We start from the raw sequence: 18,125 nt of genomic DNA, 5'->3' as shown, positions 1-18,125 counted from the left end.
TTCTGGTAATAGGCGATCAGGCCGAGGAAGGACTTGACCTGCTTCTTGGTCACCGGGCGTGGCCAGGTCTGGATCTTCTCCACCTTCCTCGTCTGTGGTCGGATGCACCCTCGGCCGATGGTGTAGCCGAGGTAGTCCGTCTCGGTCCAACCAATGCGGCACTTCTTTGCGTTGGCGGTCAGGCCGGCCGCCCGTAGGGTGGCTAGGACTGTGTCGACCCGCTCCAGGTGCTGTCCCCAGGTGGCGCTGTGGATGATTACATCGTCCAGGTAGGCCGCCGCGAAGGCCTGGTGGGGTCGCAGTATCCGGTCCATCAGCCGTTGGAACGTGGCGGGGGCCCCGTGTACTCCGAAGGGCATCACTCGGTACTGGAAGAGTCCATCGGGAGTGATGAAGGCCGTCTTCTGCTTGGCTCTCTCCGTGAGGGGAACCTGCCAGTACCCTTTAGTCAGGTCGAGGGTACTGATGAACCGGGCGGGCCCCAGCCGGTCAATCAGCTCATCGACGCGGGCCATGGGATACGCGTCGAACACGGAGATCTCATTTAACTTCCGGAAATCATTGCAGAAGCGGAGTGTGCCGTCGGGTTTGGGGACAATCACGATCGGGCTCGACCAGGCACTGTGGGACTCCTCGATGACCCCCAGCTCGAGCATCTTCTGGACCTCTTCTCTGATTGCCTTCCTTCGTGCCTCCGGGATCCGGTACGGCCGTAGTCTCACTACCTGGCCGTTAGGGGTGTCGATGTCATGCTTTAGCACGGAGGTGTGGCCCGGTAACTCTGAGAATACGTCGCGGTTCCGATCGAGTAGCTCCCGCAAGTCCTGTGTCTGCTGGGGCGTCAGATCCTCACCAAGGGCCACGGCCGGGGCCTGCGGGGAGACAAAGGTTACTAAAGCGGGTAGGGGCACTTCCTCCGGCGTATGCCACCGTTTCAGTATGTTCACGTGGTAGATCTGGTGTCCGCGTCTTCTACCTGGCTGACTCACCCGGTAGTTCACGTCTCCTTTCCTCTCTACGACTTCATATGGGCCCTTCCATCGGGCCAGGAACTTACATTCGCTGGTGGGGACCAACACCAGCACTTTATCGCCGGGGGCGAACTCTCGGATCTTGGCACCCTTATTGTAGGTGCGCGCCTGGGCCGTCTGGGCTGCGGCCATGTGCTCTCTTACGATGGGCCAGATGCGTTTGGCGCGCTCCTGGAGCGCGTCGACGTGTTCGATGACGCTGCGGAGGGGGGACGGCTGGCTCTCCCAGGCTTCTTTAGCCAGGTCGAGGAGGCCACGCGGTTTCCTCCCGTACAGGAGCTCAAAGGGCGAAAACCCGGTTGACGCTTGGGGTACTTCGCGAATGGCGAAGAGTACAAACGGGATGAGGCGGTCCCAGTCTTTGGCGTCCTCTTCCGTGACGCGTTTTAACATTTTCTTTAGCGTTTGGTTGAACCGTTCGACCAAACCATCCGTCTCAGGGTGGTAGGCGGAGGTCCGTATACGCTTGACCTTCAGCCATTTATACAGGGATGCTAGGACTCTGGACATGAAGCACGTGCCCTGGTCGGTCAGGATTTCGTCCGCTATGCCGACGTGGCTGAATAGCATCAGCAGCTCGTGGGCGATGGCCCGGGCGTTGGCGGTGCGGAGGGGGATGGCCTCCGGATAGCGCGTCGCATAATCCATGATGACTAGGATGTACCGGTGGCCCCGGGCGGACTTAGGGAGGGGTCCGACAATATCCATGGCGATACGGGAGAACGGTACATCGATAATTGGCATTGGAATTAGGGGGCTATGGGGCACGCCGCGGGGGGCGGTTAGCTGACACTCGGCACAGGAGCGGCAAAACTCCTCAATGGCCTTCTTAACGCCTGGCCAATAGAAGCGGGCGGCGACCCGGTCGTAAGTCTTTTGTACGGCCAGGTGGGCCCCTAACTGGTGGGAGTGGGCGAGATACATTACTCGGGACACATACGGTTTGGGGACGAGTAATTGTTCGACGACCTCCCCAGCGGGGTCCTTGCAAGCGCGGTACAGCAAGTCGTGTTGGACGAAGAAGTGTGGGAAAGGTTTCTCACTCACCCCCGGGTTCAGCTTCCCGTCGACGGCCACGACGTTCCGCCTGGCGCCAGCCAGGTTGGGGTCGGCCCACTGAGCGGTGGCGAACGATCCTTGCCGCCGGGGGGGCGGCGCGTCTATTCTGGGGAACTCTAGGAAGGGGTCTTCACCGAGGGCCGGCGTGTCGTCTGCGTCGGAGGCCTCCGCTTCTTCCGGCCCGGGTTCTGGCTGGGGACTTCCTCGGCCGCTGCTGGTGGACGAGGTCCCGTCTTCGCGGAGGGCGGGGCAGGCGACGAGGGGTACGCTACTTTGGCGGCGTCGGCGGCGCCGCGTCCTGGGGGGCCCTCGTCGTCCCGGGTTCCAGTATTTCTCGAACAGCGGACAGTCCGTTCCGATCAAGAGGGGGACGGGGAGTTCGGGGACCACTCCGGCGGCGACCAACGCGGAGCCACGGGGGGTCTGTACGGTCACGTGGGCGACGGGGGTACCGCCGGACATCTCCGTGGACACACGTGACCGGGATGGTGGGTCCATTGGTGGCGGAGGCGAGGTCACCCCGGACCAGCGTCACCACGCTGCCTGAGTCCAGCAAGGCATGGGTGTCGGTCCCATCAACCCGGGCGGGGAGGGTGGTCTGTCGTCGGCTCTCACTTCCGGTGTGGAGGCAGGGGCGGGGCCCTCTCATGCTGTCCGCGGAGGGCATGGAGACATCGGGGCCGGGGGGCCGCTCTGGGCAGGCCCAGGACAGGTGGTCCTCCCGATTACAGACGTAGCACCTGCGGATCCGCGGGCTGCGGTCGGGGGGGCCGGAGGCACGGGGCCGGACCGGGGCCGGCGGGGTCGGCGGGGCTGGTCGGCGTCGGTCTCGGCGGTCGTCTGTCTTGGGGACGGCGTCGCTCTTGGTCTGGCGGAGCATATCCGAGCAGACGTGGTGGTTCTCCAGGAGGGCGATCAGGGCGTCCACGGATGTGGGGCTGACTCGGGCAACATATTTCTTGGCGTCGGATGGCAGGGCACGGACACACCGGTCTATGACTAATCTCTCAATCCACGGGGTCTCTCCGCCCGTGGTCAGCCAGCTCTGCGTCAGGCGGTAGAGGTCGGCGACCTGAGCGCGAGGGGGCTGGGCCTGCTGATAGGCCCACATGTGGTACCGCTGGGCCCGGGCGGGCAGGCTGTAGCCGAGGGTGGACAAGATGGCGGCCTTCAGCGTCTCGTAGTCTCGAGCGTCTCTGGCGGGAAGGTCCCGACATGCGCGTTGAGCCTCTCCCGAGAGGTAGGGCGCCAGTATGCCGGCCCAGTCGGCGGCGGGCCACTGCTCGCGGTCGGCGGTGCGTTCGAAGAGTTCGAGGTACGCCTCGATGTCATCCTCGGGGGTCTGCTTGGAGAGGACGGCGTTGGGGGTCCTATGGACATCACCGTGTCGGTCTAGCCTGCGGACAACTTCACGCACAGCGTTCTGTAGTTCAGTCTGACTTCGGAGAAGGGCGGCCAATTCGGGGCTGGCCATGTTTAGGCGGTGGTTGAGATCAGATGAATACCCACATTCTCCACCATATGTGGGAGGTCGGGTGGGAAATACAACTCAGAGTGCAGTTTCAGGGGTTAGACACACGATGGCGCCCCTTGCTTTATTTCTCCAACAGGTTCAAACCAAGTCAGTTTTCACAAACAGAACTCAGACAGTAATATTCTTTGCATGAGGTCCCGGCTCCGAGGCGGGAGTCGTCACTGCAGAGGATGAGAGGGGATGTTAGCATACGGTCAGAGCACAAGGTAAGTACAAAGTTGGGGCCTGAGACACCCGGTCTAGGCAGTCTACCAACTGGACCTTTGTATAACTCTTTCTCTTCTTCTTTTCCAGGTTCCAGAGGAGGCCAGGAGGCTCCCCCGGAGGTAGGTAAGGGGGTGCGTATCTTTCTCTATCCACAAGGCACAGAAGAGTACTTTAGAGTAGAAGTACTCGGATACGGGGTGGTGAGTAATTAGAGTAAAAGTACTTGGTATGGTACCGGGCGGGGATGGTACGGAGGGCCCCTTAGGCTCGGCCAACCGGAAGATACACAAGCATTTATATTCTTATTTCTCTCTATCTACTGGGTGGCCGTGTCGGTACGACAACGGCAGTCAGGGGGTTAACACAAAGTAAGCGCTCTAGTTTCTAACGGTCTTCTTTCACCGGGCCTGGCGGCGCAAGCCAACTTAAAGTCTCTTCAAGGGTGAAATAAACATAACACGGGCCTGTCTTCTTTCACAGGGTGTACGTGACACTTTATCTAGAGCCTGCTAGCTTCCATTAGTCTCTACGGGGTTATCTTCATTCAACAATCTTCAGTGTACAACACCACGGTGACACTCTTCATTCACAGTCTTCATTTAGCATCGACAGGGTGACTTCCTTCATTCACAATCTTCGTTATTATCCTTAGCTGCTCATTTGCCACTATGAGTGCCTCTTCTTAATAACACGGGTGATAGATAGTGAACGGTTTGTCTTACTGCGACCTTATGGAGCTGTGGGGCTGCCGTTTCCATACGGGGGTCCCGTCTTCCGCACTCGTCCCCGATACGAGCCAGGTGGGTCTCCAGTATGCATGCGGCTCTCCGTGTATACTTGTCTATGGGGGGCACACGCTCCTGCGTGTGCTTCCAGCCCCACTCCTACAAGCCTGGTGATGTGAGAATATAAGAGAGCAATTGAGTGGTGATACAAACAATCAAACAATAAACATAGTCCATACGTGAGAGTCCATAAGTGAGAGGAGTGTGGACTTACCATCCAACGCCGAGTGGACGGCATATGCTGCGCGAGCGTCTGTGTGTAGCAGGGATCTGATACTGCTAGGTGCGCAGGCTGTTTATAAAGGGCGCGGCTGACAGGCTGCGGCTGTCCTTAATTGCTAACCAGGGCGGCGGCCGGAATGAGGCGCAGCTGATTTAGAATTGCTCTGGGATAATACACTGAGTCTATGACCCGGCCATGGGCGTGCCTGGTTGTCATGGTAACTCGCCCCTCCCCCTGAGGTGAGACCTGACAGACTCCACAATATATAAAAAAGAGAAAAACCTTCCAAGGAAGGGACTGCATCCGTCTCTGTTCCCTGGAGTGTGCAGTCCCTTCCTTGGAAGGTTTTTCTCTTTTTGATGTCTATGCCTGCTAACTAGACTTGCACCTCCTACGGGTCTTTTTGGATGTGCAGGAGTCCCTTTTTTTGTCTATACTAGTCCTTACCCGTTGTATGGACAATTTCCCCCCATAAATATAGTTAATTGCTCTTCATACCTGTTTAATATATTTGTATACACACAGATGTAACAAATATACGTGGAGACATTTGAAAGGTGAAGATGCCTGTGGAGCCCCCCATTGAAGGGCATTTGTATGTCTGTTAAATGTGAGAGTGTAAATGGGTCAATTTTATACGCTGTCTCTGAGTTACATGAGACCCCCATTACTATTGTAAAAGCAATGTTAATTGAACTGTGAGAGTGTAAATTAGTTAATTTGGTGTGGTTCCATTGGGTTCTAAATTATAATGTAGCTGGGGACATGGGGGAACTCCCCCCATGCATTATCGTGAACTATGATGTATCTCATTCTCCACACACACACACGCACACACACACACACACACACACACACACACACACACACATGCTTAGACACACGTGCGTTGTGAAAGTAGCGAAACACACACACGCGCATGGCGAAAGTACACACACACACACACGTGCGTTGCGAAAGTAGCGAGACAAACACACACACACATGTGCGTTGCGAAAGTAGCGAGACACGCACACACACACACACACGCGTGGTGAAAGTACACACACACGTGCGTTGCGAAAGTATAGCTGCGTGCATGTAGCTCATGTGTACGGCACGGCGAAGGAGGTGGTAGAGGAGGGAGCAGACAGTGTGGTGTCGAAACAGATGTTGCGCGGAAAACTGTGTCCCAGTATTAATCAGTGTCCGTCCCAACTTGTGACACTGGTGACACGTGATTTCCGGGGAGAGGAGTTTTGCCGCCCTGTGGCCGCTGCGTTTTCGCATTTTTTATTCACTAATAAATTCATTATTAATCACACACAGACAGACATTGGCTGATATGATGATGATATATATATATATTTGTAGACACAGGGGGAATTGAAAGTGACCGTTATTGAAACACACTATGTAATGTCACATGAAGCTCGACCAAGCGTATCACTCTAGGCAAATAAATAATTCTGATAATAAAGGATGACTCTGTCATATCAACCAGAAAAGGCTGATCCCAATATGTAATATAAATAGACAACCACTCTTGCAATGTTCCAATAAAAACGTTCTAGTTCTTATTGTTTTGTTAACCCTCTAAAGCTCCGTTCACACTGAAGAAGCAGAAGCCAGCTTTAGCTTCGTGGTCCCATGTTATCTCTATGCAGAACAGCTTCTGCGTTTAAAAGCTGGAGTGGGGGGCGCTCTTGAGCAACGCATGGAGTAAGACGTGTTTTTGCAGAGCTCCCACAGAGCGTGATTAAATACTATTTTTAAGCGAGTTTTTGGCAGTATAACTTGCTGTATTGTTCACTGAGAGTTTGAATCACAGGTAGAGACAAAGATAAATACTATGGATGGCGTCATACGATCTAAGAAAGTATAAGTTCAAGCCGACAAGTTCAGGGCCTGCAACCACAGACACCTCCTCGAGCCCGAGTGCAGACGCTGCCCTCTCACCGAACGCAGACAGCCCAGCGGAAAGCCTGGAAATGGATACTACGGTGCTAAAGGCGGAAATCATCGCATCCTTGAGGACAGATATCGCCACGATACTACGAGAAGAATTAAAGACTGCACTGAGTGCTGATTTCGAAAAACTGGGAAACGACATGCAGGCAATTAGATCTGAAATTGCTAGCAGCAATAGCATGTTCCGCTCAGAACTAGATGCAGTCAAATCTACAATCAACGCCGTGGAAGGCGGCCTATCGACGTGGTCAGATGAAGTCACTACTCTCCAAGCCACTGTGGATGTGCTTGGAAAACAAGTAGAGACTTTACACAAGAAGAATTTGGACATAGAATCGAGGATGAGGAGAGGAAATGTGAGAATTGCATCGATTGACGAGACGCCAGGCTCGAGTACACCCGTGGCAGTCTCTAAACTCCTAAAGGAACTTTTTCAACTGGACAGAGACGTCGGGGTAGACAGATCGCATCGCAGCCTGACAAAGAGAAAACCAGGAGACAGACCAAGGATTATCATCGCCAAACTACGCAACGAAGGAGACGCCGAGGACATCCTGAGAATGGCACGCGACGGTAGAAAACTTCAATACAAAGGCAAGCCTGTGGCTGTATTCCCTGACTTCCCAGAGAGCATCGCCAAGGCCAGAAGTGCTTTTACACCCGCCCGCCTGCTGTTAAAGAATCGCAGAGATGTACGCTACGGGATCAAATTCCCATCTACTTTCGTCGTCACCTACAACAATGTGGAAAAGGAATTCTTGGACGCTGTTGCAGCCTTGGCATATGCCAAATCCATAACAGGACTGTCCGAGCCAACCGACACGCCTGAGATCCAACCTACTCCATAACTGTATGTATCTTGATTCCTCACCAAAGGTGTAAAGTTGACGCACATACATACCTTTAGTAGTGTGCTGCCTCTGTGCGGCCAAAAAATAATAATGATCCCTTTGCCACTTAATCCTTAATAGTCCATAAAGCGGTTAAGTGTACTCTCCAACTTAACTTTTTATTTATTTTTCTTGCCTGTGTTGTCAATAACGTCCTATCCGTAACATGTGAATAATTTCCTGCGACCTGTGTAGCTTTACTGTTTTCTTTACTTTCTCTTTCATAAGTGCCGTCACTGTTTCTCTTTTTTTTTCTCTCCCGGGGGGTGGGTGTGTGTGTGCGTGTGTGTGTGCGTGTGTGTGTGTGTGTGTGTGTGTGTGTGTTTGTGTGTTTGTGTGTGTGTGTTTGTGTTTGAGTGTGCGCGCGCATCAGTCCGTTAGTATGCTTCGTCTTGACTCCACTGTATTCCCTTCGTTAGATTATGTTTGGGTACAGCCTAGGGACGGAAGGGTGCAAGCACACCCTATATTATGTTTGTGACGTAGTGTAGCGGTACCAACCGCCAGAATACACAGGGGGGTGCTGTTACCCTGCCTTAGAGTGGAGAGGGCTTGTATGTGGTCTGACTGGTCTAGCCTTTGCTGGCTGGTCATGCCCAGATTGTTACATCCTGCTCGATTTCTTTGCTTCTATTTTCTTTTCTCCAAATAAGTATTATAAGTACTACTGATATTAGTGTTAATCACTTTAATTACAAACCTTCTACATTATTTCTTTTCCTATTCCTCTTAATGGACAATTAATATCTTGTTTCTTTTTAGCATTACAATATTTTCCATTCCTATTTTTGCCTATTTAGTAATATAGTAATATAGTTAATACGGTATAGTCCCATCAGCATCCCCCTCTTATGCCACTCACTTCCCCTAACTGTATTTTAATTTTTTAATGTTTCACTGTATTTGTACATATCATTTATTCTTAAGGACTGGCCTATGAGCATTTTTTCTTTTGTTAGACTGTATAGCTACAACCTTCGCTTCTGCTAATTCTAAAATTACTACTAGCTCTGTGGGAGCCCGGTGGCTCTCTTTTCGTTCTCCCACTTGGGTTTTTTTGAAGCCCCCCGAACTTGTGTTCGTTAGCTGCTAGCTTTGTCCTGCAGCCTGGGACTAGGTCCCAGGGATTGTTCATTTCTAGATGCCTTTTGTATCTGGTGTTTATTTTCTATTTTTTCCAGTTTTGTTTGTTCAATCCCCCCTACTCCGAGGGGTTATTACTGTAATGTTTTCGGCAACAGCAACTTCATGTCTTTACTTTATTGTTTTCTATGAATATTTTTATGATTTTGACACGTAAATACCTCTCTTACAGCTCAGCTGTGTTGCTACTTCTACGACTATGTTTCTATGCATATGACTATATCTTAGCCTATCCTTTGATTATCAACGCTCTTTTGATGCCTCTCACCTCTCCAACCACGACCACATATTTTATCAGACTATATTCAAATGCGGTCCTTCCCATGTGTGCTCCACCTAAATCCCATTCACCTCTACGAAGCCTCTCAGCAGTGTCTATTTCAAATATTCTCAATTTAACACGACTAAATGATAGGTTTAATTAAGGTATTGAGCTATAACGTCAAGGGTCTTCATAACCCAGTGAAAAGAAAGAAAATCCTAAACCAGTTAAAACAATATAAATGCCAGATAGCACTTCTACAGGAAACACATTTGTCAGACGCTGAGCATGAAAAATTAAAAAAATCTTGGGCAGACAAAGTGTTTTTCTCCTCACATAAATCAGGAAAGAAAAGAGGGGTGGCAATTCTCATACATAGACAGGTCAATTTTAAGCTAGATTCACTTCATAAAGACTCAGAGGGAAGATACATTTTATTAAATGGCACAATAGATGGCATACAAATTTCACTTATGAATGTTTATGCTCCCAATGAAGATGACCCTGAATTTATCAGAACAATATTTAATATGACGTTACAATATAGTTCTGGCATCCTGCTGAAAGGTGGTGACTATAATTGTGTGATGTCACAGTTTAAAGATAAACATCCTATACCCAAAACTCCTCCCTCTAGAATGAGCAAAATGCTGAAACATTTATCTACAGAGACAGGAATAGTAGACATTTGGAGAAGTAAATTTCCTGGAGCTAAAGACTTTACTTTTTTTTCAAATAGACATTTGTCGTATTCAAGATTGGACTACTTTTTCACTCCCAAATCAGAAATACATAGGATAATCGATACAACCATATTTCCAATCACTATCTCGGATCATGCACCTATCTCGGTGGACTGGGATATAGGACATAGACCTACAACAAGACAGTGGAGGCTTAATGCCTCCCTTCTGAATGATGAGGACTTCATTACACTGGTAAATTCCGAGTTAAAGAAATACCTTGAAACAAACATGTCAGATGACACATCGCCTCTTATTCTATGGGACTGTGCTAAGGCTTACTTAAGGGGCTGTATTATCTCGTATGCTAGTGCGAGGAAGAAGAGGAGAGAGGCAAAGCGAAAGGAATTAGAGGATAAAATAAGAGATCTTGAACAACAGCATAAAAGAACATCCAACCTGAACCTATTAAATGCGCTCAAACAAACAAGAAGAGACCTTAATAACCACCTTTCTGAAAAGATCGAGGGAAACCTTAGATTCACTAATCAAAAGTACTATGAGTTTGGAAACAGAGCTAGTAGGCTACTGGCTCTGAGACTCAAAAAACAACAATCTTCTAATATTGTACAGAAATTGAAGTCAGATAGTTTAACACTTACAAGGCCAGACGAGATCTCAAAGTCATTTGCAGAATTTTATAAAACATTATATAAAAATACAGACACATGCACAGACAATGAAGAACTGAAACATTTTTTGGAGAACATAAAACTGACAGAGTTATCAGAAACTGCTTCAAAAGAATTAGACCGTCCAATTACTGCAGAGGAAGTGCTAGAAGTAATCTCCACATTAAAAAACAATAAGAGTCCAGGGCCGGATGGGTACATTAATGAGTTCTATAAAACCTTTAAGGCAATCGTCTCTCCTTTATTATTAAAAGCCTATCATCACGCACTAAAGTGCGGCAATATGGCTCCTTCATGGAGAGAAGCGACGATAATTGTAATACACAAAGAGGGTAAGGACCCTACTAAATGCCAGTCTTACAGACCCATCTCATTATTGAATACGGATATGCGCATATTAACAGCCATTCTGGCCAGAAGAGTAAACAAAATAATCATCAACATCATCCACCCCGACCAGACTGGGTTTATTACAGGAAGATATTATGGAGACAACATACGCAGACTACTGAACATAATGACTCACCCTATAGTGAAGGAACAGGAAGTGATGTTGTTATCTCTGGATGCGCAGAAAGCATTTGATAGGGTCTCTTGGCAATACTTACTTCAAACGTTAAAGAAATTCAAATTCGGCCCCAACTTCATAAAGTGGATACAAACTCTATATTCTGGCCCACAGGCGGCGGTCAAGGTCAATGGCTTCCTCTCTGATAGATTCACACTGGAACGTGGTTGCAGACAAGGATGCTCGCTATCACCCCTGCTGTTTGCAATCAGTATTGAGCCGCTCGCGCAGTTGATTAGAGATGATAACAATATAAAGGGAGTAACAATCGACGGGGAACAGCACAAACTATCGTTATACGCTGATGATGTGCTACTGTATCTGTTAGAACCGGCAACAACAATCCCATATCTAAAATCGTTAATTTCCGAATATGGGTATTACTCGGGCTACAAAATAAATGTGGACAAAACAATGGCTATGGACATAAGCAGTAAAATACCACAAACAGTTAAAATCCAGAGTGAGTTTAGATGGCCTGAGGAGGGTATTAAATACCTAGGGATTTTTATTCCCCTATCTTTAGACAAATTATATGAGACCAACTACGAAAAATTAATTCTGACTATTAGTGAAGACTTAAACCGATGGTCGGCACTTCCCCTCTCTCTATTGGGTCGAATTGAGAGTATACGTATGAATATTCTCCCCAGGCTACTCTATCCTTTCCAGATGCTACCTGTAGATATTCCTAAAATCATATTTGACAAATTGGACAGACTTATTTCTAAATTTATATGGCAGGGGAAACGACCGAGAGTGAGGCTAAAAACGTTACAGTTATCTAAGGAGGTTGGAGGACTAAAACTCCCAAATCTGAGACACTATTTTTGGGCGGCACAGCTGAAACCATTAACAATTTGGCTCCAGGAAACTGAGGATACTAGATGGTTAAATATTGAAAAAAGCCTCTGTTCGCAACCACTCCACGTTGTGCCCTTCCTAGATACCTCACTGAAAGAGATCCAAATGAGCGAGTGGACTAGAGTTACTTTAAAAATATGGAGAAAAATAAAAACTTCATTTGGACTGCCTAAACAGATCTCCTCGCTAACACATATTGGTTACATAAAGGAGTTCATACCAGCTCAACTGGATGTAGGATTCAGGAATTGGACAGAATTCGGCCTAACCAGCATACACCAATTAGTTAATAAGGATGGTCTTAAATCATTCGAACAGATACGGACTGAATTCGGGCTCCCAAGGACAAATTTTTTCAGATATTTGCAACTGAGAGACTTTCTAACAAAACATAAGGACTGGGAGAGGGCCATGAAACCCACTCCTATTGAGGAGCTGTTGCTCAAATTTGAATTTGGCGATGGCAAGGTAATCAAGGAATTCTACCAAGTCTTCTTGGACCTCTGCCCAAATAATACACTGTATATAAAAGAGAAATGGGAGGCTGAATTAGGTATAGAAGTAACAACGGATACGTGGGGAGAGGTATGTAGTGAAGCGCACCTGGTAACCAACTCGAATACTTGGAGAGAATTTAAATGGAAAGTAATATCTAGATTTTTCAGGACGCCTCAAATAGTGGCCAAAATGGGTCCAGATCATTCAAATAGATGCTGGAGGGACTGTGGAGCACATATCGGGAATCACACTCATATATTTTGGACATGCCCCAAATTGAGACCATTCTGGAGAGAGGTGTCTGAAGCACTAGAAGAAGTTTTTGGTCAAAACATCCCAGAGGATCCCACAGTAATGTTGTTGGGAGTGGTACCGGAAGGTCTGGAGAGTAGAGCCAAAATATATTTACTGCATGTGCTGCTTACAGCGGCCATCAAATGTATTACAATTAAATGGCTGAAACCAGCCCCACCAACATACAGTATGTGGTTGGAAAAAATATGGGACATCTACCAGATGGAACAAATTACTTATGCCCTGAGGCTTCAACCAAACATATTTAGTAAAAGATGGAGTCCTGTACTGCCTCTACTGTCGAGGTAGCAGGCTTTCGGAATCTTGAGTAACCAATTACACTTCTCTTCAGACCTTCTGGTGTACCCATACACCTTCCTCCATCTCCAGTATGTCTGTTCCCAGTATTGTTTACCTCCCATTGTTGCCGTCGCTCTGTCGTTTTTGTCTCGCTGTATACCTGTATTTTTTGTTGTTTTGTTTTCTTGTTTGTGAGTACTTGTAAATGTATGCGAAGTTGTTTGTGTATATGAGTGTATCATTTATACATCCTGTGAAAGTATGCAGCTGAGGTTGTGAAAAAAAAAAAAAAGAAAAAAAAGATCAGTTGTAAGAAAAATGTATACCTGTAATTCTGTGAAGTTGCCTAAACTGAAATAAAAACAAAGTTAAAAAAAAAAAAAGCTGGAGTGTATAGCTTTTTTTGTTTTTGCGTTTTTTTTCTCTCACCGAACCTGAACTTTAAAGCAGCTTTTAAAAGCTGGAGCTTTAAAAATCTGCGTGTAGCCAATCAGAGCACAGCGTGGTTTGAGGAGGCGGAGTTGAGCTCATTTTACAAAACCAAAACCCTCTGGAAAAGCTGTCCGACCCAATTGTCCGCATTAAAAAATAAACTTTTTAAATATGGGCTGTATATGAAATATGAATGGATATTTGGCAAGACCATAGCATATTTATCGATAGAAATTAAAGTTTATATGAGAAACAAGTTGTCGAAGCGGTGAAAACAGGTTGTGTTCCGTGTTCCGTCGCGAGTGGCACGTTTCTGGGGACAAGTGATCGTGCATTCAACCCCCCCCCCCCCCCCCTCCGGTTCTCATCGAAGCTATGGATGGACTACTGAACTGAACTCTCCGGAACGCTATCCGTCGCTGACGCTGATTGTGGACTAAACAGTGTACACACACACGGTTGATAAATTAGCAGATATAGATAGATAGACAAACAACTAAACAATATAGTTGTGTCGGCAGTTTTCCCCAAAACCTTCCCCGAGAAGAGGGGAGGAGCAGCCCGCTCTCAGCGCGTTTCTGTGCCGTTTCCTCGTGTGTCTCTCGGTAGTATGTTGAAGCTTTTGCACCGTCAATCATACCTTTAAAATAAATAATTAATAGCCTTTATATCAGTTGTATGTACCCCCTCTATTTACCCCCCCCCACACACACACACACACAGTACGTAGTGCAGTAGTCCCGACTCCCTAGTACTGGAACGCCGAGGAGAGCTGTGCTCGGAGACGATTTGCTGGACGTTTCCTCGCACTAAAATTAATTGCCCTTGTCGCGGGACCTCGCCCTGAGCACAGGGTGTTGACCACTGGTGTACGCTCCTCGACACCCAGTCTCAACTTAGGGGGTCCTCCGCGGGCCGGGCCACAGGGTCCAGAAGTCGGTCCACTTTCGCTCGGGGACCTATAGGTTCAATTGGTTTATTGCGTTCATGTATGTAGACCTATCGGCTATCGATGAACCTCATAGCATGATATTGATTATTAATTAAGTAATTAAAGTATGCCTAGCCTACTAGCACAATGTTTCACATCATCTGCTAATTAAAAGCAAACTTTAAATGTGCTGATGCTGTAGTGAGGGTCCGGGGGGTGGAGGAGCGGTCTCCTACTGCCACATACCGGTAGCCAGCCGAGGAGGGTCAGTGACAGACTGAATGTCCGGAAATCACACGTAAACATAAGCTGTTTTAATTGCTTTTACGACGTGCTGGATATATACAATTGTATTTCTACGGTATGCTCTTTCTAAATCAACATTAACATTACATACAGAGCCGCCATTTAAAAAAATGCCAGGAGGGTTTCGCTCGTGGCCTAGGGGGGAGAGGAGAGCGGAGTGGGGGGAGAGACATGAGCACTGAAGACGGGGAGGATTGAGATCCCGTCCGTTCGGTTATTTACACACAAGTTTACCAAGATTATATTATTTATTCATCGATACATAGGCTATGATGTAACTAAATATATAATTATGTCTCCTCTACAGTCGCTATTTTACATTTTAGACTTTCAAATGCGCATCTGCTCAAACTGCCTGTCTCTCGTCTCAAAGCCAGACAGCCAGTCCAGGCAGCTTGAGTGACAGGTACCTTGTACACGCCCACTTTCTCAAAATAAAGCTGCGTTTTCCAGAGTTTTGCTTTTGCTTTTTAAAGCAGCTTCTTCGGTCTGAACGGGGCTTAAGACCAGCATTAATTTCTACTTGCAAAAAATTGATTTCAACCGTACTACTACTTTGTACTACTAGGACTAAGACTAAAAAATATGTTAAAATATATAAATAAATAAAGTTTGTTGAAAATAAAATAATATTACTATCATATGTGTCTCAGCCTTAATATGTCAACTTGGTATTAAGTCCTTCTAAATCCAAATTAAATAAGAAATAATGTATATCACCTTTCTAGTGGCCAAACCATGTCACCTGTCACTTCTATGCTAATGATGATACATTTAAAAATAAACCAAACAGGCTAATCCATTCAAACTTTAAAAAAATAATAGTATATTTCTGTGTGTGTGTGTGTGTGTGTGTGTGTGTGTGTGTGTGTGTGTGTGTGTGCGTGCTTGTGTGCACGCGCACTTGCATTTATAGGTTTTGCAAGCCTTGCTTTGTGAGGTGCAACGGTCTGCAGGCTGTCCCGTTTAGCATCAAGTATGACAGGGTGTATGCTGGTGCCGCTGTGCAGCCTGCGTACAAGTCCTACATGATGAACCTGGTTAAGAGGGGAGGAATCCTGGTTATGCCACTGGAGAACAAGGTATTTACAGGCAGGGACGTGCACGCATAGACATATACAGTAGGGGGCCTTTTTTGTTTTTATTATAATTTTGATCCCACGATTTTGTAACCCATTTTTCACCCCTGTGTCAATTATCTAATGTGATCCTGGGCTCTACACACCCTCCGCCAACCTAGTCCCCATATATGGGGGACATGGGGAGAGCAACGGACTTGAACTCATGCTTCCTTCATGCCTGAGTGTCCAAGTTGCTCCTTTACACCTGACAGGGGGAAGTTGCCCTGGTTGGACGTAGCGCGTGGAAGGAACACGTTATTCCAACCAGTGCCTTTCCCCTCCATTCACCCTAAGGGGACACGGGGAAAACATGCAAACTCCACACAGCCCCTGCCCTTTTACCCGTCTGTAAAACAACTGCCCTCTCCAGACCACGAATGCAGCATATGGTGAATTAAATGCAAATGCCACTCCTTTCCATGCCATGCCGGAAGGCAGCATTCAGGAGAATTGCTTTTTTTCCCGAAGTCTCCTGAACTTGAACACAGTATTTTGCGTTGAACAAATTTGTTTAGAAATCCATGTCCTACACAGCATCTCCACTAGCTAAAGGGTACTGGGTTGCGCCCCGAAAATAGCTGATCTACAAGCTCTCAACGCGTCGCAGAGTGACACGTTGTGAGCTTGTATATCTGCTATTTTCGCTATTTTCGTCCATAAGTGCCCTCTTAGCGATGTCAGCCCCTGGCCCTCTAACACTCTCTGCACGTCCCTGGGCACATGCAAAATCAGAATTACTTTTATTGTCACACCACAGGTTTACAGGTGGAAAATTGTTCCATCGTTTGTTCCATCGTTCGTATTCTATCAACAATATAGTCAATAATTAACTCTGAGGGCATTTACCCAGGGGGCAAACCACCCTTTTTTTAGGAAACCTGCATTTGCCATGACCTCAAAGGTTGTCCACCAGAAATAATATCTATGACCCCATAGGAAACCCGGATTTTTTTTTATTCATCACCCATTCTTGAGATAAGGGACAAAACTTTTTTCAAACTGGATTTTTTTTTTTTTTAAGATACATTCAAATCAAATAGATGTATTTGTAGACACAGGTCTCAACTACCAATCTTGAGAAGGAACAGGTTTTTCGCATAACATTTCTTTCTAAAATGGGACATTTATGCACTTAATACCTGATTCATGTCAACTCCGTCAGACACACTAAAATCCCTTTTAATTGAATTTTATCATTTCAACAATAATATAAAGTCCTCAGTTATCTTATAATGGCTTTCAGTAATCAAGTTAAGTAATACAAATCTTTTAATATTATTTTGTTCCAATATCACACTATTATGAAATATCCAATTTCTCAAAACCGTCATTTCAACCTTTATTTTCAATATTATAACATGAAAACCATGTAAAAAAAAAAAAAATCATCATTACGTATCATTTCAGTTGGTGTTTCAATACATAAGCACAAAAGATTTGACAGCTAATTTTCTATTTCTTTGGAAATTAACAAAAACATCACGGGACGAACGTCTGACGGAGTTGACGAACATCTGACAGAGTTGACAAGTTTAACTGATTTAGGTTCTAGACCACCTAGGATCTTGATTTTGGTGACTAATCCCACATTTTCAAGGATGAGGAATACAGTGGTACTATTTAGATTTGCCCTGTGAACATGGCAGCCATTTTTCAAAATGGCCGCCAACTTTCTGTTATTTCCCAATAACTCAAGTTCTACACCACCTAGGATCTTGATTCTGGTGACTAATCATACATTTTCAAGGATGTGGGATACATTGGTACTATTTAGATTTGTCCTGTGACCATGGTAGACATTTTTCAAAATGGCCGCCAACTTTCTGTTATATACACCACCTAGGATCTTGATTCTGGTGACTAATCATACATTTTCAAGGGTGAGGAATACAGTTGTACTATTTAGATTTATCCTGTGACCATGGATGGTAGACATTTTCAAAAATGGTGGACCTGCTATTATTTTACCAATTTACTCAGGGAATATTATCAGAATAATATAAAATCTGTGAATACATTTCTTACCAAGAATTTTCTTCACCAATGTTTGTAAAGGTGTCTACTAACATATCCCACATTGGTTTATATTTGACCACCCTAGGGGCATGTTTGACAGCTGCTGAAAGTTGGGTACCATCAACAACCAATATAAGGCTAAATGTTCTAAATTTCATTATGCTTTAAGTAGCATGTGGCATGTCAAACTAGGGGCTTTTCATGATTCTGGATCCATTCCAAGCATTAGTTTTGCACAAAAAACACTGTTGGCTAAAAACGGCCATAGCCATCATCACAGATGTGATGAGGTCGGCACATGTCGGCACATTTGGGCAAGTGGCTATGGCCAAACTA

At 46.5% G+C, this 18,125-nt stretch overlaps 1 protein-coding gene across 1 annotated transcript in view; it reads left to right on the top strand.

Annotated features, from left to right (window-relative positions):
• Positions 1-18,125, top strand: part of LOC308328063 (receptor-interacting serine/threonine-protein kinase 3-like) — a 61,511-nt gene that overhangs the window by 39,321 nt on the left and 4,065 nt on the right. Inside the window, exon 12 of the mRNA XM_080781751.1 lies at positions 15,569-15,734. Within this exon, the coding sequence (XP_080637877.1) occupies positions 15,569-15,734 (166 nt within the window). The remainder of the gene's footprint in view (positions 1-15,568; positions 15,735-18,125) is intronic.

This window comes from Protomyctophum bolini (assembly GCF_963924005.1).
Source record: "Protomyctophum bolini genome assembly, chromosome: 14".
Taxonomy (NCBI): Eukaryota; Metazoa; Chordata; class Actinopteri; order Myctophiformes; family Myctophidae; genus Protomyctophum; species Protomyctophum bolini.
The sequence above is the reverse complement of the archived record's forward strand: the minus strand, read 5'-3'. Positions and strand labels throughout refer to the sequence as shown.